We start from the raw sequence: 24,521 nt of genomic DNA, 5'->3' as shown, positions 1-24,521 counted from the left end.
CCACAGCGCCCGGCTATTTTTTGGTTGCAGCCATCATTGTCGTTTGGCGTCTGGGCTGGGGATTCGAACCCGCCACCTTAGGTGTACGTGGCTGGCGCCTTAGCCGGTTGAGCTATAGGCGCCGAGCCAGAGGTCAAGCTTTTTAAACGTGTTTATGTAAGCTAAGTTTTCAGTTGAGACCTTTAGTGTTCTCTTAGAAAGGGAAAAAAACTAAAGGGAAGATTTTCGCAATTCGGTTGTTATCCAACTCAGAGTACATTACTCCTTCCTGGGGTCAGTCTCCCAGAAGGGGGCGCCCCACGCCCGCGTCTTGGGCAGTGCGGGCTGGCGTCCACGACTCCTTCCCTACCGTGCTGATCCCTGCGCCAGTGTAGACGACCAAGTATTTGGCGTTGCGGACGGCGCCGGCCAGCTCCCGGACTTTCCTCCGCAGCTCCTCGGGGTCATCGCACACCTGCCGAGATGCCAGAGTGGTCACTTTCCCCCCATGGCCGCGGCGCCCAAACCCGGACGGAGTGAGGGCATGTGGGCGCCCGGGCCGCGCCCCGCGAGACTCGCCTCCTCCAGCCGCCGCTTCAGGCCCTCGCGCCGCCGGCTCCGACCCTGCAGCTCCGTCACTAGGTCCTCGCTCTCGGCCAGCAGCCGGCCCTCCTCGGCGCTGCGCTCCGCAGCCGCCTTCCTCAGGATGCGCGACACCTGCGGGCGGGCGGGCGATGAGCGGCGGCGGCGGCAGCGCGGGTGCGGGCAGGCGGGCGTGTGGGGCGTACCTGGCGGAGGCGCTCCCGCTGCTGCTCCTCCCGCAGTCTCCGGACCCGCTCCGCCGCCTTACGCTCCAAGCGGCTCAGACCCCCGGCTGCCATCGCTCCCCGGGGAGACCCGTGCTTCCGCTTCCGTCTCGCCCGACAGGCCGCGCGCGGAGCGCATGCGCGCGCCAGCTCCGCCCAGCCCACTGCGTCGCCCAAAGAAGCACCTGCCAGTCTCTTTAAAAGATGTTTATTGATCATATACAAAATAAAGAAAACCTTATATATCACAAACATACACTATGTACAGCAATAAATACCCGGGGGGCTAGGCCCAGTGCTGCCCCTCCTGGACAATAATTTAGCAATAAATACTGCGCAAGGTGGAAGTGGGGCACTGAGGCCACTGCCCCGCCCCAGGTCAGGCGCCCTACCGCCCTTCCCGAGGTTGTGGGTCCTCGGCCCCACTTCGCATCCCCTCCTCCGATCTTTAATCACCCCTACCCCATCCCAACAGATCTCAGGGTCCTCCCACACACACCAAACTCCCCTGGCTTCAGCCCTAGGCAGGGCAGGCAAGGGTAATGAATGCTTGGACCCACCTCTCAGCGCCAGGAGAGCAACAGAGTAGCTGGATACACGGGTAGCCCTTGTCCTATTGCCCTAAGTTGCCAGGAGAAGGCTTTCCATACTACTCCCATTTGGTTAAAGGCTTCAAGGACCAGCAGACTGAGGGGATGGGAAGAAGGGCTGGTGCACAAGGTTGCTGGAGGGATCAAAAGCCCAACTGGGGTCACTGAGAACAGGGAGGTCTCACAGTTTATTGGGGACACACTCTTACACTCCAGCTCAGATTAGAGGGACACCCATGACATCAAAGCTGCTGCTCCAGGGGTGGGGTGGAAACGTGTGTCACTGACCAGCAGGTACAGACATGCCAGGACAGGACACTGGAGTCTCCTGGGTATACCCCAACCACTGTGTGGCACTGATTATGCCCTCTGTTGTCCACATGTGCTCCAAAATCAGACAGGCAACAGGAAGGCAAAAACATGCCAAAAAGAATTATTCAGTGGCTTCTGGGGTAAAAAATCGTTAATGTGTTGGTTCCTTTCACTAAACCACAGTCTAAAAAAGTAACTCACAAGATCCCAGAGCGGAAATGGTGCAGCAGTCTGTGGCTTCAGCTTCCCATACAAGGATGGGAACTTCAGCCAAGTGATCACTCCAGAAACAGAAGCCGCAGGGACATAATGAGACCTGACCATTGTCCTCAAGCAGGCACTGACCACCACTGAGCCTGCTACTGACAATGTACACGCAAACCTGAAGCATGCACTAAGAGCAGAAACCTTAGCACAGGACATGGCCACCACAGAGCACCCACCCATGGAGAGGTCTCCCTGGGGCTACGTCTCCAGGAAGGGCTGACATGTTCCCACTGGGTTTTTCTCTAAAATCTGAGTATCGATATTGGGATAAGGGAGGGGCTGGGGCAAAGTCAAGGTGGGAAGGAAGACACACATATGGTTTACTTAGTGGACAAGTTTGAGAGACATGGCCTTAACCAAAGCCCTCAATTCACTGTGTCAGAAAAGTTGAAGAGAGAAAAAACCCAACATCCTCACAGTAGGAAAATGGAATTAACAAAGATCAGAAAGACAGCAATCACATGTGGACAAAGGATCTACTCTAAAGAAATCAAGGGGAGGAGGAAGGTGGTAGAGTGGCCCTGTAGAGCTGGCTGGACAGGGAATGGGAACATTCTCTCAGAACCAAAGAACAGCTGCTCCAACCTACAACTCCCAAAAAGAAGCATGGTCTCACAAACTTCAGAAGCTTCTTTTGTAAACCAAACCAAGGATCTGCGACTTCTGTTCAGCATGTACTCGTCCTCAAATCCTCTTCCTCTTCCTCACCTGCTTCTTCCTTCTGCTCTCTAGGTCTGCAGCCAGGCAGAGGTGCTCAGTAATGGAGGACCACCTCCCAGCCAGGAAAAAATTGAGGGCTGTACAAGGACAAGGAAGGCCTGTCATCCATCTTCCCACACAGGTCACAACCTGTCTTCACTGATGATTCCAACTCCCTGCTGCTGCAACCAACTTTTAGCAACTCACACCTGGATTCCAGTTAGACAAAAACAGACCAAGGGGAGGGAGGGAAAGTCATTAAGTGACTCAGAGGCAACAGTCACAATTCTATCTGCAGGCTGACCCAGGTACAAGCAGGAGTGTGTCTGCACACCTGGAGCAGAGAAGCCATCCTTTATGTGATAGGAGTCAATGGCACACCTTGTCCCACATCACAGGCACACTGGGTCAAGCTCTCAGATAAATCCTGCTGCCCATGAGGATAAACCTTGTCAGGCCACAGTTTTTGTCTCACTAGATCATACTTCTGTGCTTTTCAGGGGTCCAGGCTGCCAGAGAAGACACCAACCCTGGCGAGAGGCTGAGGCTCGTGTGGCTAGAGACTGGACTGTAGCATCTTGGGGTTGGAGGAGCAACCACCTCCTCATCGCATACCATAGGGAGCTTCCTGAACCAAGCCTAGAAGGTCAGCAGGTTCTAGGACAGAAAGGTGGGCTTGACCCTCAGAAAGAAGCACCTCCAAAAGCCTAGTAGCTGACCCCTGGAAGACACAGATCAAAAAGGGAGGCATAAGGGCCTGAAGCCAAAAGCTGCCAGCATGGACAAGCACAGAAGAGGGCCAGGGCCAGGCCTAGGACCAGGCCCTGGAGATCTTAGCCCTTATCTGCACAGGTAAAGAACCTCCAGGCCCTCAGAGCAAGTCAGGGATAAGGAAGAAGGGCTTCCTTAGGTGGGGCCCCCACCACTCTGCCCAGGAAGCACCACCGTACAGCACGGAAACAGTTCACAGAGAGGTGGGCCCCTGGTGTCCCCTCCACTAAGGTCCCCTAAGAAGCCTACGGGAACAAAGCTAAGGCCAGAGGAAGACAGTGGGGAAAGCTTGGCCAGGGCCCGTCGGGCACCCACAGTGACTTGTTGGTCCCTACAACGCCACCAACCAAGGCCAAAGGTGGTGCATGTGGAAGCAGCATGGAGACCTCAAATGGCCTCCCAATTTCACTTACTCTGCACTGGACCAGCCCAAGCCCTCAACACACCCAATGTCAAGGCTCAGCATAGGTGGGAGGGGCAGAGCTCCACATCTGACTTCCTGGGCCCAGGGTCACAGATTCCCAACATCCCACATGGCAGGCGCTGCCCAGCACCCTAGCCTAACCCAGCTTGGGTCTGGCAAGCCAGCAGAAGCAAAACCACAACTAAATCCAAAAAACAAACACAGGAAAACAGACACAAAAAGTGACACTCACAGGTCAAAGGTCACCAAAAGCACCAGCACTTTACGGCTGCACAAAACCTCACCAGGCACGGACAACACCACGGCACCGGCAAGAGACGGAAGCAGGAAGGGCGAGGAGTAAGTCACTTTCGGTACAATTGCAAAAGATATCAAAGAGGACGGCCTCTGGTCGGCTCACGGCTTGGCTTTTTTTTGTCTTTTTTTTAAAGTAAGTTTTATAAATAACGTCTGATAACTCTGTGTATATAAAAACTAAACTCCAACAGCCACAAAGAGTTGTCCATAAGTTTACAAGAAAGGAATTTTTTTTGTTTTTTTTTTCTTTTTTTAAACTAGCAAAGTTTCTAATATACTTTCTTCCCTTTTCCATTATATGGTCAAATGTTCTTGTTTGTTCTTTTTGTTTTAAAAGACAGTTTTATAAATACTCTGCAGCTCTTTTTTTCTTTAGCTTTTAAACATATAATTTAATAACTTCGTAAAAGGAACTTCTCTCTTTTAAATAAAGGGCTATATAACCACACAAATAGGTCATGTAAACAGTGACACGGGACCCATCAAAGGACACACGGGACACACCCTTCACGTAAGCTCACCACCAGAGATTTGGTCTTTTTCATCGCAAAGGAACAGGCTCAAGCTCTGTAGTCCCTGCCCTCCAGCCATACACATCCCCAGTACCTGCTGTGCCCAGGCTGGTGGCACACCCTGCTCTTCAAAGAAGAGCCTATCTCCTTCCACTGGGCTGGGCTGAACTGCCATTTTCAGCCCAGGGAGCAACCACCTGAGAGTGGAGGGTAGACAGGAGCCCTCCCCGCTCAGGGACACATAGGCCGAGGGCTTGCTTGCTCGATCATATGAGCACTTTCTCCTCCATTCTCACGGTGCCAGCCCTGGACTCCAAGACTGCAGGGCCTTGGTACAAAGGAGGTTAGGGGTGACCCGACATCACCACCAAACTGACCAATTCCAACGTACAAAACACACGACGACAACGAGATCAAAGGGGCTCAGCCCAGTGCCCCTGGGATGCAGGTTGTGCTTTGCAGGGAAGGAAGGAGGTGAGGAGGGGAGAGGAGAAGAGAAGGGAAAGGAAGGGCAGGGAGGAGAAGAGAAGAAAAAGGAAAGAGAGACGGGGCTGCCAAATTCGCCATGCGCCTAATGGCCCCTTGAAGACCCGCCTGGACAAACAGCGGCTCATCCCTATGACCGGGCGTCCGTCTTGGACTTTACTATTGTGATGACGCTGGTGGCAGCCACCTTGCCAGGGACTAGGGGTCCCAGGCCAGTGGCAAGGGGGCCCCGGGCCGGTGCCACGGGGCTGCGGGCCACAGTCCTGGCGAAGTTCTGCAGGGCCTCATACTTGGAGCGGAGAGCATCAAGCTCCAGCTTCATGCTGGCATTCTCTGAGGCCAGCTTCTCCACCTCCTGCTGCAGCTCCGCCTTCTGCTTCTCCAGCTCCTCCTTCTGTGTCACCCGCTTCACACGGCAGCTAGCGGCATAGCCGCGGTTCTTGAGTGTGCGCCTGCGCTGCTTCAGCTGGATGATCTCCTCCTTAGACAGGCCCCGCAGGTGCTGGTTCAGCTCCCGCACAGACATGGTCACCAGCTCCTCGTCGGTCAGGCTGGTGCCATTCTCACCCGGCTCCCGCTTCACCTGGGGATGGCACAGCACACAGGTCACAGGCCAAGCAGGGACATCCTCCCCATGCCACTGAGCCCAAGAAGCCCCTATCCCTGCTGCTCACCTTCAAGGCCTTGTTTCCTTTATTGGGGGTCGTCATAACCTGGGGGCACAGCGAGCAGGCTCTCCTGCAAGACATGGAGCAGAGGTCAGGACCCAAGAGGCCACCGTGGTTTACACAGACACCTACTCGGAAGCCTGCTGCCCATGTGTCCAGCCCCCAATACCTGACCAGAGGACACCCCTTGGCCTTGCTTCTCCTGAGATGAGCTTCTCCCTGCCCAACCTGCCCCCCAGGTGGGGTGTCAGGAAGGCCTGATGGGGGAAGGAGGACTGGAGGCTGGATGGAGGCAGAGTAAGACAAAGGGGCTGGGGGAGAGATTAGGAGGAATAAGATGCAGGAGGGGCAAGCCTAGAAGGAAGCCCTGAGCTTTAAAAATAACCCCAGTGCTGCCCCAGAGTGCTGCTGTTCCTGGCGAGTCACGCTGACTCAGCACACCGCCTCCTCCCTCACAGGCTGGCTTTCCCCAGGCCCGCCAGCCAACAGCGCCCCAGGAGGGCTGTGGCCCCACATCCCAGCCAGCAGCAGGTGAAAGTTGTCCAGGGACCCTGTGCATAAACGTTTCAGCATACTACCTCCTACTGCTGCCTCCCCTAAGCCAGCCTTCAACAAAGCCCTGTTCCCTGGGAGACTCAGGAGGCTGTCCCCACCAGGGACTCAGCCAGGGAGGATGTGGGACAGTTCTGATTCTCCCTAAGACTTCTAACTTTGAAGAGCTGGGAGTGGGTTGCCCAGCAGGCTCTAGCTCCATTGGTAGGATTGGCCAGGGAGTTCCCCACCTTGGAAGTAGCAGGCAATCCAGCTAGAAGGAGTCTGGGCCAAGGCCCCTCTAGCCCTCTCTGTCCACCTCCTCCACTGATGGAGTAACTATCCTGCCACAGGTTGCAGCATCCTGCACCCTGCCCCGCCCTATCCAGTGTGTTTCACAAGGGCCCTCGACTTGCCCCCTGGGCCTGCAAAGCTAGAGGCAGGGGTAGCCAGCCCCTCTAGGTCACTGACTGCGCTCTGGCCCCTGCCCAACTCAGTGCCCACAGGCCAGGGTACAAAAACAAAGGGCTGGGAGAGACCAGGCAGCCAACTCCCACCCACTCAACTGCCCCTCCAGCACCCGACCCCACTTTCTGCTTTCTGAAGCCTGGCCAAGGGCACATCCTCCCAGACATCCACCTGGTATTACCGGCACCCCCCCATCCCTGTGTTCCATTCCCTCCTTTCCAGGTTAGAGGCAAGCAACATCATGGCTGGAAGAGAAGACAGATGCAGTCTCTTTGGAGAAGCTGAGAATTGCCTTTCAGGCAATTCTGGGCTAGAGTAGGGGCTTCTCCCTTCATCCATGGAGCTAAAATGTGGGCTGGATAGGTGGAAGCATATGTTCCCACCAGGTTAGAGATCCCACCTCACCCAGCCTTGCACCAGGAGGTGGAATGTGGCAAAGAGTAGCAAGGGAAGCCAGAGATACCTCCCCAAGACAAGGCCACCAGGAGCCTCTCTGAGACAAAACCCCAGGGCTCCAGTCATCAGATTCTTCCAGATCAAAGGAAGAGGAAGACCTAGGCTAGAGGTCAAAAGGTCCTCAGGGATCGGTCTTTCCTACAAGCTGGCCCCAAACCCACCCCAGAAGCTAGGCCCTCACAGCCAGCCTGGAGGGGTGCCTTAGCCTTGACCACAAGTCAGGATGGAAGGATATTGCCCTGGTACTAGCTCCCCACTATGCTCCCCTCACCCAACTGCTATGCACAATGATATAATGGTGACTTCCTGAGAGATCACATAGAAAAGCACTGAGTGAGGTGACTGGGAACTGAAAAGTGCCTCCTCGACAGATTTTGCCTTGCACAGAAGGCCTGAACTCAGCATAAGTGCAGCCAGTCGCCTCCTCCTAATCAAAGGTGTGCGTGTGGGTGTGCGGTGGGGGAGGGGCAGGGCTCAGCAAGCAGGGCCTAGCCAGGTTCTGCAGCCCTGGGACACACACTGTCCAAGCAAAGACAGCCTTTGGGGACAGCTGAGGGGAATGTTCAGGGCATTCCTGAAGAGGAAGGGAATCTCACAACTGGATCAAGAAGCTGGGCTCCCACCTCAGCCCTCCTCTGGGTACTGAAGGCTGTTTAGTACCAGAGCCCTGTCATCCTTCACCCTCTCTTCCCCAAAGCAGACCCCACCTCATGGAAGATAAGACACACAAGGGGGCCCCTGGCCCACCCATTCAGGGTGAGAGCAGGAAGGGGAAGGAAGTTTGAGTAGCTCTATCCCCTTGTGCTGGGGCCTGGACATTCAGCAGGTGGCTTGGTCAACTAGCCAGCCTTGCTCCTTCATACTGGTCTGCAGACCCCAGCAGCCAAAACTCCCAGGTAGGAGTGGACTTGATGCCCAGGCACCTCAAGGTAGGTAGGTCTCACTGTTGCCCGCCTTCCCGACCCACCTCCTCCAGAAACCTCAGCTACCAAAAGTCACTCTGAAAAGAATCTGAAACTTCATTTCCACTGAGGCCTAAGTGACTGAAGTTTTAGGAAACACCCCTCCAGAACCCTGCATATTCCTAGGGGATAACATTCCAGCCCAAAGTTCAGCTGGAGTGTTAAAACAGCTGGCATCAGTAAGCCCAAGACTCCACTCGTGCGTGTCGTGTGTGTGTGTGTGTGGGGGGGGGGGTTGTGTGCGTGCTAAGGGGACTCTCCCTGAGGGCAAACCACAGATCAGCCCAACTTAGCCATAAACCCCTCCTAGGAATCACCCACATGCTCCAGGAGGGCTCTGGTCACACCACCCTCAGGTTGTCATTTCCTTAGAGTCCTGGGCAGGACACCTAGCAGTCACTTCACGTAAAGATGCCATCTCAGGTAGGGGCAATGTGAGATAATGGAGAGCAGCATTCTGCCACCAGATACCGAAGCGCGTCCGCTACACGGTCCAAGCTCCCACCCCACTACCCGCAGCCTCAACCAGACCCGAAGCAGCTGGGGAGAGAGGCAGGGCTGTTTCCTCCACACCGTGCTCGCTGCCGCAGGGGGCTCTCCCACCGCTCTGGCCCGGCCGCCCAGGCCAGTCGCATGGAAAGCCCGCTTCACCAAGGCCGGCCAGCGCAGCGCACCTAAGCTCCTCCCTCCTCTCACTCCGGGAACTCTCTCCCAGTTCGGGAGACCGTCCCGACTGGGACCAGGACCAGCCGCCTGAGAAGGGGCGGCAGGCCGGGGGCTTCACCTTCGGCCCCGAAGGAAAATCTGCCACGAACTCCCGGCTTCAACTCGCACGCCAGCCCGAACTCTCCCGTGGGCCCCGGCCGGGCCCTGTCCCTTCGCCGCGGTTCCGCACACGCCGGCCCCGCCCGCCCGCGAGCCCCCAGTCCCCGAGGCCCTCGCGCCTGTCCCCCGGCACCAGCTCGAGCATCGAGTGACCTCATGCTGATGACTCAGCAAGTCTCCCTCTGGGCCCTGGCACGCGATTGACTGAGCCCTGTGGGCGCGAGCCGGGTCTTCCTGGCCGCCCCCAGCGCGCCGCCCGCTCCTCCCCACCAGCCGAGGACCCCTGAGCGCGGGCAGCGCCGACGCGGCCACCTGAGGAATCGGGCACCGGCCCACGCTCGCGCGGACCTGGGGCTCCCTGCTCGACCCCACCCTTTCCTCCAGCCGGCCCGGCCGCCCCTCCCCCTAGGACGCCCGGGCCTCCGCGAGTCAGCTCCGCACACACCCGCCCCGCGCACCACCGCCGCCGCCGCCGCCCGCGGCCCATCCCAGCGCCCGGACGGCGGGGCCGGGAGCTGACTACTGAGCAGCTGGGAAGCGAGGCGCCGGTCGCCGGCGGGCTGCTCGCAGACCCAGAGCTGGGGCCCCCGCCGCCTTCGGTGCTACGGGAGCAGCTGGCTCCCGCCCCTCGGCCCGCCGCCCCCCGCCCCGCTGCACTCACCACACTGCGGGCCGGGCGGGCCGAGGCTCAGGTGGGACGAGGCCGCGCGCGCTCCGAGGCCGCGCAGGGCGGGGGCCTGCGCGAGGGCTCCGGGCCCGGGACTCGAGGGGGCTGGCCTCCTGGCGGGCCGAGCCGAGCGCGCTGGGAAGGCCGGGCCGGACCAGGCTCGGGATCCGCCGCCGCCACTGCCGTTCCACAGACGTCACATGATGTTTGGTCACGTGGGCTCCATTCATGAAGCGGCGACGCGGCCGGCGGGCACTTAAAGGGAAAGGCGCGGCGGCGGCGACCGCGGCTGTGGAGGTCGGGGGCGGGGTGGGCGCATCCCACTGCGCTTGCGCGCCTCGGCGCGGTCGCCCCTGGTAACGCGCGCCGCGCCCAGGTGCCCTGCGCTAGGGGTTCTCGTAGGCCAGGCCCTAAGTCCAGAGGGCCCTGGCCTCGCGGCCTCGGTGTCTATGCCGTCCAAGACCGCATCCCAAGTTCTAGGAGGCTGGGCGAGGTGGTCCTGCGGGCCGCGGCCCTTCGTCGCTGCAGAGCCGAGATTCCCACTTCGCGCTCCACCGCAGGATGCCGCGGGCCAGTGTGGCCTTGGGCTCTGGGAGATCGCCTGGGGCCCTGCTCTGCAGGGCTAGGCGGCGTGTGACCAGGCGTTCGGGAAAGCTAGGCTGATGTAAGAATTGCACCTCTCCTGTCCTGTTTCCTCAGCACCTGCCTAGAATTTGGTTCCCGGCCCACACGTGCCTCTGCGCTGTCTGAGGTTAAAAATTCCCAGAGAAGGGGGTGACCAAGGGACAGAAGAGAGAGTGGGGGGATTCACTTTCCATTTTCAACTTCTGGACCTTCTACTCGTCCCTCTTCTATTCTCAGATGTAAAGCCAGGAAGGGTGTCTCACCCTGCCAGAGCTGTGAGAACACAAATGGAGAGACAGGGACAGGCTGTGGGGTCCTCACAAGATTCAGCACCACTGCATGAACCACTAGGTGTAACAGAGGCTAAGCCCAGAGCCAGGTTAAAGGTATCACTCCGCAGTCCCTGCCAGGCTCCGGGGACTTCTGAGTGCGGGCGCACATTGTCACTGCATGCTTTGGAGGGCCGTGTGTGGTTCTTAGTTTTATGTGCCTTGACAGGAGCAGATAACAAGGGACCTTTATCGCCCCATCCCTGCCCTGGGTGTTGCCAATGTCTCACAGAGCAGAGGGCCCGCGACCGCTATGTATGAAAACAGCAAAGATTGCTCTGAGGCCAGAGTGCAGTCCTGTTTTCTGCCTCCCGCGCCCCCACCCCACTGCATTCCTCCACTGGGTACTGGCTTGAGGGAGAGCATCCTGCTTGGTGGCAACCTACAGTCATGCGTAGCTGGGCCATGAGGGCTGAGTTCATGCAGCAAAGGTGTGGCAGGCCTCCAAGAGTCCCATCAGCACCCGGCTGATGATCTGCCCTTCCCTGTCCTTAGTGCCACCAGGAGACATGGGTCCCAGTGGTGATGCTTACTAGGCTAACCCCCACTCATGTTCCCAGCACCAGACAAAGTGCTCCTCAAAGGACCTACTCTGGCCTCACCCGCACACTGGAACCTCCTGGGAGGCTAATTTGTACATCTTTCCTGTTGTGCTTTCTTCTGCTTTTGGGAAGGAGTCTCATTCTTCCTCCTTGCTCAGCATGGTTGATGCCCAGGACCAGTGGGAAGAGGACACACCAAAGTGCAACCCAGGCCCCTTGAGTGCTCCCTACCATAGAATCTTCTTTGGGGTGGACAGAGATGGCTCTGGCATGCAAATCCTACCTGTCCCAAAGGCTCCTGGCCGGCTATTTATACAGTGCTGCAGCCTTGCTTAGGCCAAAGCCTGTGAGGCCACTGTAGCAGTTAAAGGCTATTCTGTGGAGAGGTCTGCAGGTTTGGGACCAACCTTCTCCCTCTACACTGTCACTTCCAGCACCAGCTTTAAGAATTGTTCCTGGCTCGGCGCCTGTGGCTCAAGCGGCTAAAGCGCCAGCCACATACACCTAAGGTGGCGGGTTCAAATCCCCAGCCCGGGCCCGCCAAACAATGATGGCTGCAACCAAAAAATGGCCAGGCATTGTGGCGGGTGCCTGTAGTTCCAGCTACTTGGGAGGCTGAGTCAGGAGACTCACTTGAGCCCAGGAGTTGGAGGTTGCTGTGAGCGTGATGCCATGGCACTCTACCCAGGGGGATAGCTTGAGGCCCCGTCTCAAGAATTGTTCCTTAGGAGCAGCCAGTCTGGCCTGGCTCCTGGTCTGGACTTTACACTTCCAGCACCTTGCTTCCTGATGCAGCTAGATGCTGCCTCAGGCGCCGTCCCAACAACCTCCTAGCCCTAGGCCTCCACCCTCCATGGGACTGACTTACTTAGGACCCTATTGGCTTGGGCGGTGCCTGTGGCTCAAAGGAGTAGGGCACCGGCCCCATATGCTGGAGGTGGTGGGTTCAAACCCAGCCTAGCCCCGGCCAAAACTGTAAAAAAAAAAAAAAGGACCCTATTGGCTCCTCCTGGAGAGCGGTAGGTCCCAACATGATGCTGCTGGGAAACTCAGGGTACATATGACTCAGCTGGCAGCCACTCTCAAATGAGGGACCAGCCCTGGTCTCCAGGCAGGCAGATGGGCCATCCATGGGCCCTCTCAGGGTGTACATTTCCTTTCCCTGCCTGGCTAGGGGCTGGTGGCCCTTTTGATCTGGAGCCAGAGCCTGGCCTATACAAGTGAGAGAGACAGGAGTCAGCCTGGCACAGGGAAGGAATAGGTGGGCAGGGGCCCCAGCTAAGCAGACTGAAGTATAGGGAAGTTCCAATCAGGAAACTGAAGCAGAGCTGGGCCTAGAAGAGGGAGCCAGCTTTTTTGGCTGCCAGGTCCCACTCTGATAGCAGGATGTACCCCATCTAATTTCACCTACATGTCTAGGTACAATGACCCTCACATGGGAAGAGACCAGGACGTTCTCAGCCACCACAGCAGATAGGGATGCAGTCATGGCTGGACATGATGGCTCATGCCTGTCATCCTGGCATTCTGAGAGTCCAAGTGGGAGGATCCCTTGAGTTTGAGAGCAATGTGAGCAAGAGACCCCTCTTCGCTAAAAATAGAAAAATTAGCTGGCCATTGTCTCAGGTGCCTAAATCCCAGCTACTTGGGAGCCTGAAGCAGGACGATCATTTGAACCTGGGAATTAGAGGTTTCTGGTGAGCTAGGCTGAGCCCAGGAGTTTGAGGTTAATATGAGGCCACATCACTCTAGCCTGGGTGACAGCGTGGGATTGATTGTACATACCAAGCCCTACTTCTGCAGTGGGCCCATAGCACCCTGAGCTTGTGGTGAGATATCTGGGAGGGTGGAGGATACAGAAGCTCTTCTTCTCAGGAGCTGTCACTTCACTCTCCCAGCCCACAAGAGAGCTCATTACAATACCAGCCCAGCTGCCCTCATACTCCTGTGTAACATGAGGAAAAGAGCCTGCTGCAACTCCAGCCCTGCCCAAGTGGGCCTCTGGGAGGGTTAATTATTTTTTAGAGACAGAGTCTCATTTTGTTACCCTCGGTAGAGGGCCGTGGCATCACAGCTCACAGCAACCTCCAACTCCTAGGCTTAGGCAATTCTCTTGCCTCAGCCTTCCAGGTAGCTGGACCACAGGCACCCACCACAATGCCCAGCTATTTTTTTGTCGCAGTTTGGCCAGGGCTGGGTTTGAACCTGCTACCCTCAGGATATAGGGCCAGTAACCTACTGGGAGGGTTAATCTTATGTGTCCACTTGACAGGGCTGCAGGGCGCCCAGATGTTTAGCCAAATATTATTCCAAATGTTTCTGCATGACACTGACATTTAAATTGTTAGACTTTACCACTAGATTCAATTAACATTTTAACTGGTATAGTAGATCACCCTCCATAATGTGGGTAAGCCCTGTGCAACCATTTGAAGGACTGGCCAGACCCCCAGTAAAGGAGACTTTTCTAGCAGACTGCCTTGGGATTCATCTGCAACTCCACTGCTCTGGCCCAGCCCCTTTGTTAATTGAACTTGCCAGTTTCTGCAATCATGTGAACCAATTCCTCATAATCTAATCTGTGCACACGTTTGCATGTGTCCTCTTGGTCCTGTCTTTCTGGAGGGGTCCTAATATACCTCCCTAGAGGGTTCCTTCCGCACCAGGAGCTTGGCTCTGCCTGGCCTGAGCTTGTGGTGAGATATCTGGGAGGGTGGAGGATACAGAAGCTGGTGCCCTCCCCACAGAACAGCAGGCCAAGCCCAGCCTGCAGGACCAGTTTCCCACCAATGACAGAGGCCTGGATACACCCTGTCCTGGTAGCTCCCCACCTGTCTGCTTACAGGGAGACTCAGCCCACTGGCCAGCCTGGCTGCCATGGGACCTCAGGGCTCTGGCGCAGGGGTCACTGGCTCAGCCTCCAGCATCATACCCAACAGCAATCCACCCTCCAGCCCAGGCTGAGGCCTCCCTCCACCCTTGACAAAGAAGTCAGGCACTGGAGGCTGGGAACCAATTTATATAGCCTAGGGCTTGGAGGGTAATGACAGCATCCTGCCAGTCAGGTTAGGAATGGGGGACGGTGGCCTGAGTGCTGGTGACCTCTGGAGGAGCCCTTTTCTCAAAGTCCAATAGGATCACAGGTCCTTGGCAGCTGATCAAGAGGAACTATGGTCCCTTGTGCCTGGGACCCTCTGGGCCTCACACAGGAAGGACAAGCATCTCCCTGAGTGGGGGCAGGAGCCAAGCTGAAGCCAGCTAACACTGGAGGCAGGGTGGGTGAAGACCCTCCAGGCCACCTGAGCTCCAGAGTGGAGGGGAAGCTGAGGTCAGAGCACCCACCCCTATTCTGGGCTAGAGAACACTTAGAGACATGGAGATTTCCAGTGGGGAATGATGTGCCCCCTCACTGGCTCAGACCCCAGCTGATCCCCAAAGTAATCAAGGCCATGGGCCGCTAGCCATGTGGGGACACTGCATGGCCTGGGGACCCCCAGCATAGGAGCGTTGAGTGAAGAGGTGAGATGAGGAGGTGGAGGCAAGACGGTGGACAGGTAGGACACATCAGTCCTTTTTGCCTGCCGGGGCTAGGCTACGAGGAAACAGCTTGGTATAGCCAGGAGACAGAGAGGACTCCACAGGGGAGTCCAGCTTCACCTTGTCCAGGACAGTCTTCTTGATGGCAGCTGATGAAACCTTCTCCTGGTCAGCCATGGACTGCAGCTCCCTGAAGAGGCAGAGAGGAGCTGGTCTAGGGCCCTCCCTCCTTCTGGAGCCCAAGTGAACACCAAGAAGAGGAGCCAAAGCCCACACAGCACCCAGTGCCTACTGGCCCAGAGGGTACCCATGTTGTTACCCACTTCAGGACTTTTGCACCTACTGTCCCCTCTGCCAGCTACATCCTCCCTAACGTTATACTGGCTCAGTGTCCCCGCACCTATCTGTGTGACCTGAGCCCTCACTGCCTGTCTTCCCCTAGGGCTTGTGCAAGAACAGGCTCAGCAGGCTCTTGTGTGCAGTCAGGCAAGGCACTCAGGGGCGTCTGGACTGGAGGGTGGCCATGTGGTGAAGATGCCCTGTCCATCCTACAGACCTCAATTTGAGACAGCAACTCCCAGCCTGGTCCTGTCTTTGACCAGGTGCAAGATCTCAGGCAAGACACCAAATTCTCTCTCTCTGCTCTTTGGTTTTCTTCCAACTCTCACCAAGCTTCCCTTGTGCCAAGACACGGCTGTGTGCCTGCTTATCTAGTTCATTCAATCCTGCACAAGGGCAAGAGTAAGGTGTTTTGACCAGGCTCACAGAGGGTCCCTAACATGCCTGGCTGCCACACTGGGCCAGCCCCCCGACTTTGACAGTGAAACTGTAGGGGTACAATGTGTATCCCCAAGGAGGTTGCCAGTCGTCTTGTAAACACTCCTTAAAGGATGACAGAAGGTACTGAGGGGCAATGCAAGCTGTGACCTGGGGAACCTCAGGGCTCCCATGTCCACCCCAGGGCCAAGCCAGAGATCAATAAAAATCTGCTGAGTGGGCCTGGCTCAGTGGCTAATGCCTGTAATCCCAGCACTCTGGGAGGCTGAGGCAGGTAGATTGCTGAGCTCAGAGTTTGAGACCTGCCTCAGCAATAGTCAGACTCCATCCCTTACTAAAAATAGAAAAATTAGCCAGGTATGGTCCCATGACTATAATGCCAGCTACTTGGGAGGTTGAGGTAAGAAGATCACTTGAGTCCAAGCGTTTGAGGTTGCTGTGAGGTGTGATGATCTATGGCACTCTACCTAGGGTAACAGAGTGAGATTCTGTCTAAAAAAAAAAAAGAAAAGAAAAGAAAAGAGGGCAGTGCCTGTGGCTCACAGGAGCAGGGTACCAACCCCATATGCCGGAGATGGTGGGTACAAACCCAGCCCCAGCCAAAAAAAAGAAAAGAAAAAAGATCAGGCACGGTGGTTCATACCTGTAATCCCAGTACTCCAGGAGACTGAGGCAGGTGGATTGCCTAAGCTCAGGAGTTTGAGATCAGCCTGAGTTAGAGTAAGACCCTGTCTCTGCAAATAGCCAGGCATTGTGGCAGGTGCCTAGAGTCCTAGCTACTTGGGAGTCTGAGGCAAGAGGATTATTACTTGAGCCCAAGAGTTAGAGGTTGCTGTGAGCTATGATGCCAAGGCACTCTACCAAGACTGACAGAGTGAGACTGTCTCAAAAAATCAATCAATCTGCTGAGTGAATAGCTGAGCAGACCCATAGAGACCAAAGGTTGTGCCCTACTAGGGCAAGTGGTTGGGCAGTAGGCAGCTGTGGGGGCCCACCGGGTACGGATGCAAGAGGCCTCCACAGCATTGATGAGCAGGGAGCGGAAACCCCCACTCTCCAGCACGTGCAAGGCATGGATTGTGGCCCCACCAGGAGAGCAGACGTTGTCCTTGAGCTGGCTTGGATGCTGTTCTGAGGCCAGTAACATCTTGGCAGCCCCCTGCAGTCAGAAAGAGGGTGACAGCTGCAGGTATCTGGAGGGCAGTGCCCCCAGCCACTATAGCACCCACCAAGTCCTACCAGCCCGCCCTCACTGCAGCCTTAGGGCCCTGCAGGTTGTGGTTTCCCAAGAAGGTCAGGAAACAAACTAACCAATAGGGCTTGAGCCCCAAGGCGGACTGCCAGGCGCCGTGGAAGCCCCATCTTCACACCCCCATCAGCCAGGGCATCCAGGGCTGTGAAGGCCTGTGGGGAGAAGGTTGTCCTGGGCCTCTCTAGGCAGCACCCTTGGGCCTGGAGCAGAGACGGGGGAAGAAGGCAAAGTGCCAGTTCCCATAGCCCTGCACCCCCACACTAGCCCTTGGGGGTAGAGAGCAGGAGCAAATATATGCTGAGGTCCTGGGAAGTGCCCACTGCCACCAGCTGCCCCTATAGTCCTCACGTAGGCAGGGCCACTGCCGCTGAGCCCTGTGACAGCATCAATCAGGTCCTCCTCCACCTCTGTGCAGAAGCCCACACTGCCCAGAAGCTGCTCCAGAAGACTGCCATCCTCCACCTGGGCATGTGTGCCCATTGCGTACACGGTGGCCCCCTCTCGAACCACAGCTGGAGTATTAGTCATACAGCGGATGACCTTTGGGGCTGGCTGGAACATCTTCAGCTTCTGGAGGAGAAACCAGAGTGTCTTCCTTGGCCTCCATGTAGGGTGTTGCATACTCTCCCAGCTGGAATGTCTGAGTTCTCGTGGTGGGTCAGGGTACCACACCCCTTTCCCAGACGGAGAGAGCCAGGGCTCCCACCCATTCTGTAGCACAAGCTCACACTGCCCCCCGAGAGAGCTCACCTTCTCGATGGAGCTGATAGTGACGCCAGCCGCGCAGGACACCACAATGTGCCTGTCCTGGATGTCGGCACCAATCTCATCCAGGATGAAGGGGATGATGTGTGGCTTCACCGCCAGGAAGAGCACATCACTGTGCCTCACCGTTTCCTTGTTGTGGGGTGTCAGGTTCACCCCCAGCTTCTGTGGGGGTGCCGAGGTAGGCTCAGCTTGCTCCTGTGGCTATCTGGCCCCCGAGTGGCAAGCCCAGCATAGAAAACAGCAGAGACTGCTGGGGATGGGTGTGGGCTCAGGCCATGAGGCTCTGACCCTCCCCTAACCACCCTTCCCATTCTGAAACCAGGAAGCTTCCTGCTCTGGACTGTGTCCCTTTTGCAGACAGAAGGAATACTCCATGTGTGTCACAGCCCTGGTTTGTCCCACCCGGACTGCAGCCCCCTCAGGCCCCTGGTATGAGTGGTGGTGCCAAGCTGGGAGCCTATCCTTGCCCTTGGATCTGAAACCCTAAGTGGTCTTGGCATACCAGAGCTATGTTCAGCCTCGGGTATGTTGTCTGGTCTCCAGTCTGTGGCCCCAGAGAATCCCTGTGGTGACCCTGCTCAAACTTTAACCCCATGCAGGGAACCTCATTCCACACCAAAACTCCCCTCTATAGGCAGTACATGCCCACTACACATGGCTACCGCAGAGGCAGGGTCTGCTCAACACCCCAGCTGTGGTTCTGGCCTCACTGAGCAAGGCTGTAGCATCCCTACTCCTGTCAGGACATGTGCCCCCACTCTGGCTGGCTGGGCAGGGATTTGGCCTTCCTGGCTGTCCTCCAGCCTGCACCTACCCTGAGGGCGGACACCGTAGCCAAATCCATGTCTGGGGAGCTGGCCATTATCTTGTGGGCAGCCAGGATGCCTGTAGGGGACAGAGTTCTTCCCTTAAGGCCCCTTCTGGCCTCCTTCCCCCATGTCCCCAGAAAGGAGAGTGAAGAAAAACCCACCTTACCCAGAGTAAGACAACTCATCTAACCACCCCAAACATGTGGAAACTACCACTTCCCAAAGGACTGGCCTGTGACCCACACCCCAACTTTGGCACCCACCCGGGCAGGGCCTACCTGCTGCTGTGAAGCCCTTAGCCAGGGCAAAGGCCAGTTGGCCAGCCCCAATGAAGCCCACGCTCATGATGTTCACAGCTGTCAGCGCTGGCACCAGCTCTGCGGGACAGCTGCGGCATGAAACGTGGCGGGATGGAGAGCACGTTGGGTGGGCAGTGCCAGGCTGGCCGCTTTCCCTTTGCTGCCCAACAGCTCCAGCCCGTTAACTGCTCCAGGCCCCCCACCCAAAGCGGCGGTCCCCGGCCTGCCGATGAGGGTCACGACCCCTCTGGAGGGGCCCAGGTGTGGAAAGGAGGTATGACCGGGAAGGAGGAAGAGCAAGGCGAGGCCCCCTCGCCAGAGGGGCTCCACCCGGGGTTCCCATCCCGCCCGAACCTCCACCCCGCGCGGACCCGGAGGCGCCCATGAGCATCCACTTCCACCCGGCAGCCTTCGCCCGCCAGCCCCACAGCCAGGACCCCAGCCCATCTACCAGCGCAGGTCGCCCGGCAGCCGCTACCGCCACGCCGTGCCCGCCACGCGGCACCACGCCCCTCCAGTCCCGCCCCCACAGCATCGGCCAATCCAGAAGCGCAGCCCTGGGCTCCAGCCAATCGGGAGCTAGGGCGGTGCCCCGGTCGGTTGCATCATCCGCTCGCCCCCGCCGGCGCAGTGCCTGCTAAACCTGCTCTCTCTGCGATCCCCCTCCTCCTACCCCTGGACGCACGCGGGGCTCTTTCTCGGGCTGGGGTCCCTGAGCCGTGCAGGCGCTCGCCGGGAATCAATGCTTTTTGCTGTCTTTTCCAGCATTTTCCCAGCATTTTCTTTTCTTTTTCTTTATTTTGAGAAGGGGCGGGGTTGAAAAATAGTTTGCCTTCCAAAACATTATTTATTTATTTATACCCTACACAGGGTAGAGTGTCATGGCGTCATCACAGCTCACAGCACCCTCAAACTCCTGAGCTCAAGAGATCCTCCTGTCTCAGCCTTCCCAGTAGCTGAGACTATAGGCGCCAACCACCAGGTTGGGCTAGTTTTTCCATTTTTGGTAGAGACGGGGTCTCCCTCTTGCTGAGGCTGGTCTCTGAACTCCTGAGTTCAAGCAATCCACCCGCATCAGCCTGACAGAGTCCTAGGATTACAGGCATGAGCCGCTGAGCCTAGCCTGTGGGCAAAACATTTAAAACATGTTGCTGTTTTGATACCATATTTTGTCTTTTTAAAATTTATTTACTGGGTGTATGGTGCACCAGGACAGACAGGAAGGAAGGCCCTTCCCAGGTCAAGATTAGGATTGCTAGCATAGTCTAGGCCAGCTACCCCATTCAGACCCCTTCCTTCTACCTAGTGGTTTCCAGCCTGTGGAGTTTCTTTTGAGGAGAAGGGCACCTTTTTTTTTTTGGAGACAGAGCCTCAAGCTGTTGCCCGGGGTAGAGTGCCATGGCATCACAGCAACCTCCAACTCCTGAGCTCAAGAGATTCTCCTGCCTCTGCCTCCCAAGTAGCTGGTACTACAGGCGCCCACCACAACGCCCAGTTGTTTTTTGGTTGCAGCCATCATTGTTGTTTGGTGGGCCTGAGCTGGATTTGAACCTACCAGCTCTCGTATATGTGGCTGGCGCCTTAGCCACTTGAGCCATAGGCACCAAGCTGAGAAGGGCACCTTTGAAAGCTGCATGACACCTTGCTGCCACCCTGACCTCCTCTAAACAGGTGCATGGTGGTGTCAGGATTCTTAGGGCCCTGAACACCCAAGAATCCTCTGACATCTTGCCTGCAGCATCCATGGAGTATTTTGGCTCTTAGAGAGTCTAAAGCTCTGGTCATTTCCCCACGCTCAGAGCACTCAGGCTGTAGAGTGCTCTGAGGTCCTATCAGGAACAGGACTAAGAACAAGTAAGTGATCATTGCCCCCACAGGGAAAAGGTGAGCTGTTTTATTTTCTTAGATGATTGTAGTTTATAATTTCAGAATGAGGAGCACATTCCTGCCTCCTTTGTGGAGGCAGGTGATTATCCACACAGTGACCACCAACGCTAGGAGCCTGCTCTAACGTGATCACCTGGACAGCAGTGAGTTTGGGGAGGAGCCCACCTGGGGAGGAGCTGTAGTAAGTGCTTGTCCAAAATGGACAGTCCTTTGGTCCAGGCCATGAATTTCCCATAGGACCAACTCTAAGGTAAGCATCCTGGCAAGACCTGTGTGGTGTGTCATCCTCAGCCCTGGGGCCCCCTTGGTTCCCCCTCCCCCACACCTCCATCTCTCAGGACCTTTGAAATTCAGGTTGGATGGGGTGCTGGGGGCAGAAGGCCACCAGTTAGGAAGAAAGTCCAGGAGGTGGGGACAGATAACTTGTTTCAGGATTTGGGCTAACAAAGGAAGCAGAGAGCAAGGCAGGGTCCTCCCCAGATTGTGAGGAAAGTGTGTGGTCTGTATGTTCTTTTGCCACCTTGTTAAGTGGTCCCCTGACCTCCATACCCTCAGCCAGTGGGGGCTCTCAGGATACCTGCAAACCCAGCAGCTGCCTGTCCTCACTGGGGATCTGCCATTGAGCCTGAAATACCCATCCCCTCCATGCAGAGGATATCAGGCCAGACCCTGTTTGTTGGCTGACCTGAATGTGACCTCTCAGTGGTGGCCTCTTGCCTCACGTGCATGGCATCAGCACAGGGCCTCGCCTGGAGCCCTCACAGCTCATGTTTAGGGTCTGCTGCCCAGGAGGTGCAGCAATGCCTCTGCCCACACCCATGCCTGGGACCCCTAGAGACCTGAAGATGAGAGCGAGTATTGAGGGTCTTTGGGAGGAGGGAAGATGAGCTGGACCTCCACTCCACCTACCCTGGCCTCACCCCCCTCAGGGGGAAGGCCTGTTCCAAGGGCGAGTCACCACCTCAGGGGGCAAGGCCTGACCTTGCCTGCACCTGAGAGCCCAGGTACCCCCAGAGCAACTTCCCTCTTTGTCCGGGCCCTGGTTTGGGCCCTTCTCTTAAGCGTGCTGGGAGGGTGGCCCAGAAGGTACAAGTGGCCACAGCCACTCAGTAGGAACTTCTTAGCTGGAACCAAGGTGCAAATCAATGCTAGCATTTATTTCTTGCTCTAGGACCTTGGAGGCTGGCAGTGGACTGAGGGCCAGCTATGATGCTATCCCACTTCAGGTTCAGGGGTGGCTGGTGGGCCTGCTCCTGGCTTGCCCAGTCTGGGTTCTGGAGCAGGAGAAGCTGGCTGGAGCAGGAGAAGCTGGCTGGAGCAGCAGGATGACGCCCTGGACATGTGAGTAGAGGTGTGTGGCGCCTTGGCTTTGACCCAGCACTGCCCAGCCTCCCCAGGCCATGGCTGACGCCTCTGTGTCACAACCAATGGTGGGCATCCACATGGGGGCTCCAGGACTGGTTGGAACCAGCTCCTCCTCAGCATTCCATGCTCCTGGCAATGCTGCTGGCCTTTGCAGGCCCTTTGAGACCCCCTGCTGATCCTCCAGGAGGTAGCCCTATGTGACCACAGCACAATCCTCCTTCCAGTGCCTCCACTGGGAGGCTCCATGGAGGTGGTAGAGGCTCCTTGTGTGGAGCAGGCATAGTCTCTGGGCAGGGCTCTCCTCTCAGGTTCTGGGAGCTGCCCCTTCATGCCCCTCCCTCAGCTGACCTGGCTCTACTGCTCTCCTGGGTCCCTTTCCACCTTCCCTGCAAGTTTGGAAGTCATTCTGGTTCCAATTTTTGCGTCCAGCCTGAGTGTGATCTCCATATACTCACTGACAGACACACTGGAGCCTCTTAAATCCTTCTGGCCTCTATTTCCAGCAGCAAAATGAGTTGTGACAATATCTGCTTTAAAACTTCCCATGTGTTGGGCGGTGCCCATGGCTCAGTGAGTAGGGCACCAGCCCCATACACCAAGGGTGGCAGGTTCAAACCCAGCCCCAGCCAAACTGCAACAACAACAACAACAACAACAACAACAACAAAACAACTTCTCACTGTTATGCACTGAGCCCAGGGAGGGCTGGGATGTGGTGACAAGTAGTGAAAACGAGAGCCATGGACTTCCAGGGGACGCTCCATGCTGCCCTCGGTAGTCCAGGAGCAGGTGCATCTCTTGGTGGCACTGCATCTGCTCTGAACCCTCCGCCACCCTCCTGCTTTCCCCTGATGACTCAGTTCACCCAGGCACCCCCCCCATAGTACCTGAGCAGAAAGCAGAGGTAGGTGGGCTGCTGCTACCAGGCTACAGGGTGGGCACAAAGCGGATCCTCTGGGAGTAGGCCAGGTCAGCGACGTAGAGGAGTAGGTTGACGTACGTGAAGATGGCCACCACCAGTTGGCTGTCCCAGGGGCAGCTGCCCCGTGGGCATTCAGGCGGCCGGCTAGGCTCACCGTACTTGGGATCGAAGCAAAAGACTGGCCAGATCACAGCAGCGCTGAGGTATAGAAGCACAGCCAGAAAGGTGTATACCACCACCAGGCGGTCGAAGGGGCAGCCGAGGCCCCCTGTATGGCCCATCACGCTCAGGGCTACCACAGCCACTGTGGCCAGGAAGCACAGGCTGTAGACAGCCACACACCACTGGGTGGCCATATAGCGTGTGTAGCGGCTGTCATGGACCAGTGCCCCAAAGATGATGCAGGCCACAAAGGCCTGGACAATCTTGAGCAGCCCCGACACCGTGGCCATGTAGCTAGCCACCTGGCCGGGCCGGGCCCGTGTCAGGGCTACCTCAGTAGCATAGGCCAGGAAGACAAGCCCGGCAAAGACGCTGGCTGCCAGGCGGAAGTCCCTGGCAGCACAGCCGGCGGGCGCAGGCGGGCACTGCCACCGGGTGAAGTACAGCGGGTAAATGACTGCAGCTGTGGCGCACAGCAGGGTGGCCAGCATGGCGAAGGCAGCCGTGAAGTTGCCCCAGGAGAGCCGCAGGCAGCTGTGTAGTCTTGTGAATTCGCAGGCCACCACCAGGACAGAGAGGGAGAAGCAGAAGCCCCAGGCAGCCATGCAGAAGGTACCCTGGACGCCTGAGAAGCCTCCCCGATGCGCCACCAGGCTGAACGTGGTGCAGCCAAAGGCCAGCTGCAGTACTCGGACTGTGCCCACTGGGGACGTCACGGCACCCAGGTGCAGGTATGCACCCCCGGGGGGCTCCATGGTGCTGCCCATCTGGCCAGTCTCTGAGTCCCTTTGTCCCTTGCGGAGTGGCAGGTGCCGGCAGCCAGCAGCAGCCAGTAGCGGAGGTGCTGATGGTGACGGTGCAGCAGAGCAGCTCTCTGCTGCCTATGTGAGGAGGCCCCCCCAGTGCTATAAATAGACAGCTGCTATCAGAGCCCTGGAATAGCGTCCTCGTGCTTGTCCCCATCCTGGACTGATATCTGACCCCCACGTCCCACTGTCCCATGTGGATCTCCCGCCAGGGCCTTTAACCCATTGGCTGCTGGCACCACTGGCCTCCTATAGCACCTGCGCCTGTCAGTCTGGTTAGTTGGCTCCTAGTGGTGGGGGAGGGGAGATAGTAGAGTGGAGTGCATGGAGTCCTCACTGGGTCACCTCAGCTCCCTGGAGCAGCCTCCAGAGCCATCCACCCATGGGGGAGGGATCATAGGGAGGTAAGTGGCAGCAGCCCAGAGCTTGAGACATGCAGGGTTTTTTCTGTCATTTATCCCCCGCTTCCTGCATGCAGTTTGGTCCAGAGCTGGGGAGTTCAGGACCCTGTTGCCTATGTCTCTGGGACTCACAGCTCTGGCCCCTGGGCACAGTGGGGAAGGGAGCAGAAGGTGACGACCTGGGGCCACCTCAGCGGCTGAGCCCCAGCCTCACTGGGCTTTTAGTTGTTGTTTGGGGATGATCATTAGGGACTTCTCTTGTCTCTGCTGGGCATGGAAACACCTAGAAAAAAACTCTTCTGTTTTTTTTTTTTTTTTTTT

The 24,521-nt window shown here is 57.1% G+C and overlaps 4 protein-coding genes across 14 annotated transcripts in view; all 4 read right to left on the bottom strand.

Annotated features, from left to right (window-relative positions):
* The window catches only part of SIRT7 (sirtuin 7), an 8,230-nt gene extending 6,474 nt beyond the window's left edge, over positions 1 to 1,756 (bottom strand). For all 4 annotated transcript variants that reach the window (XR_001161098.2, XR_002772392.1, XM_012802925.2 and 1 more), the window contains exons 1-3: positions 768 to 1,756; positions 559 to 696; positions 350 to 454 (exon numbers count right to left, since the gene is read on the bottom strand). Coding sequence is in view for 2 of the 4 variants with exons in the window: in XM_012802925.2 (XP_012658379.1) it covers positions 350 to 454; positions 559 to 696; positions 768 to 1,040 (516 nt within the window). In the remaining 2 variants the exon portion in view is untranslated. The remainder of the gene's footprint in view (positions 1 to 349; positions 455 to 558; positions 697 to 767) is intronic.
* Positions 1,757 to 4,549: 2,793 nt separating this feature from the next.
* Positions 4,550 to 9,886, bottom strand: MAFG (MAF bZIP transcription factor G). Of its 4 annotated transcripts, none has more exons than XM_012802928.2 (3): positions 9,715 to 9,886; positions 5,818 to 5,881; positions 4,550 to 5,726 (listed from the first exon to the last, which is right to left on the bottom strand). In XM_012802928.2, the coding sequence occupies exons 2-3, from the start codon at positions 5,851 to 5,853 to the stop codon at positions 5,274 to 5,276; spliced, it is 489 nt and encodes a 162-aa protein (XP_012658382.1). In that variant the 5' UTR covers positions 5,854 to 5,881; positions 9,715 to 9,886; the 3' UTR covers positions 4,550 to 5,273. The 4 variants fall into 4 exon arrangements, with proteins under 4 accessions (XP_012658382.1, XP_023366800.1, XP_023366801.1 ...); XM_023511032.1 differs by lacking the exon at positions 9,715 to 9,886 and adding an exon at positions 9,207 to 9,243; XM_023511033.1 differs by lacking the exon at positions 9,715 to 9,886 and adding an exon at positions 9,013 to 9,068.
* Positions 9,887 to 14,214: 4,328 nt separating this feature from the next.
* PYCR1 (pyrroline-5-carboxylate reductase 1) lies at positions 14,215 to 19,161 on the bottom strand. 5 transcript variants are annotated; one of them, XM_023511029.1, is made up of 8 exons: positions 19,109 to 19,161; positions 18,637 to 18,746; positions 18,364 to 18,434; positions 17,532 to 17,711; positions 17,130 to 17,351; positions 16,841 to 16,981; positions 16,525 to 16,688; positions 14,215 to 14,942 (listed from the first exon to the last, which is right to left on the bottom strand). In XM_023511029.1, the coding sequence occupies exons 2-8, from the start codon at positions 18,701 to 18,703 to the stop codon at positions 14,780 to 14,782; spliced, it is 1,008 nt and encodes a 335-aa protein (XP_023366797.1). In that variant the 5' UTR covers positions 18,704 to 18,746; positions 19,109 to 19,161; the 3' UTR covers positions 14,215 to 14,779. The 5 variants fall into 5 exon arrangements, with proteins under 5 accessions (XP_023366797.1, XP_023366798.1, XP_023366794.1 ...); XM_023511030.1 differs by lacking the exon at positions 19,109 to 19,161 and adding an exon at positions 19,012 to 19,100; XM_023511026.1 differs by lacking the exon at positions 19,109 to 19,161 and adding an exon at positions 19,029 to 19,100.
* A 3,675-nt stretch (positions 19,162 to 22,836) lies between these two features.
* On the bottom strand, positions 22,837 to 23,772 carry MYADML2 (myeloid associated differentiation marker like 2). Its single transcript, XM_003786050.2, has one exon. It carries the CDS (start codon positions 23,758 to 23,760, stop codon positions 22,837 to 22,839), a length of 924 nt encoding a protein of 307 aa, XP_003786098.1. The 5' UTR covers positions 23,761 to 23,772.
* Positions 23,773 to 24,521: the final 749 nt, after the last annotated feature.

This window comes from Otolemur garnettii, unplaced genomic scaffold (assembly GCF_000181295.1).
Source record: "Otolemur garnettii isolate 467f Iridium unplaced genomic scaffold, OtoGar3 scaffold00018, whole genome shotgun sequence".
NCBI lineage: Eukaryota > Metazoa > Chordata > Mammalia > Primates > Galagidae > Otolemur > Otolemur garnettii.
Note: the sequence above shows the minus strand (reverse complement) of the source record. Positions and strands in the feature narration are given on the sequence as shown.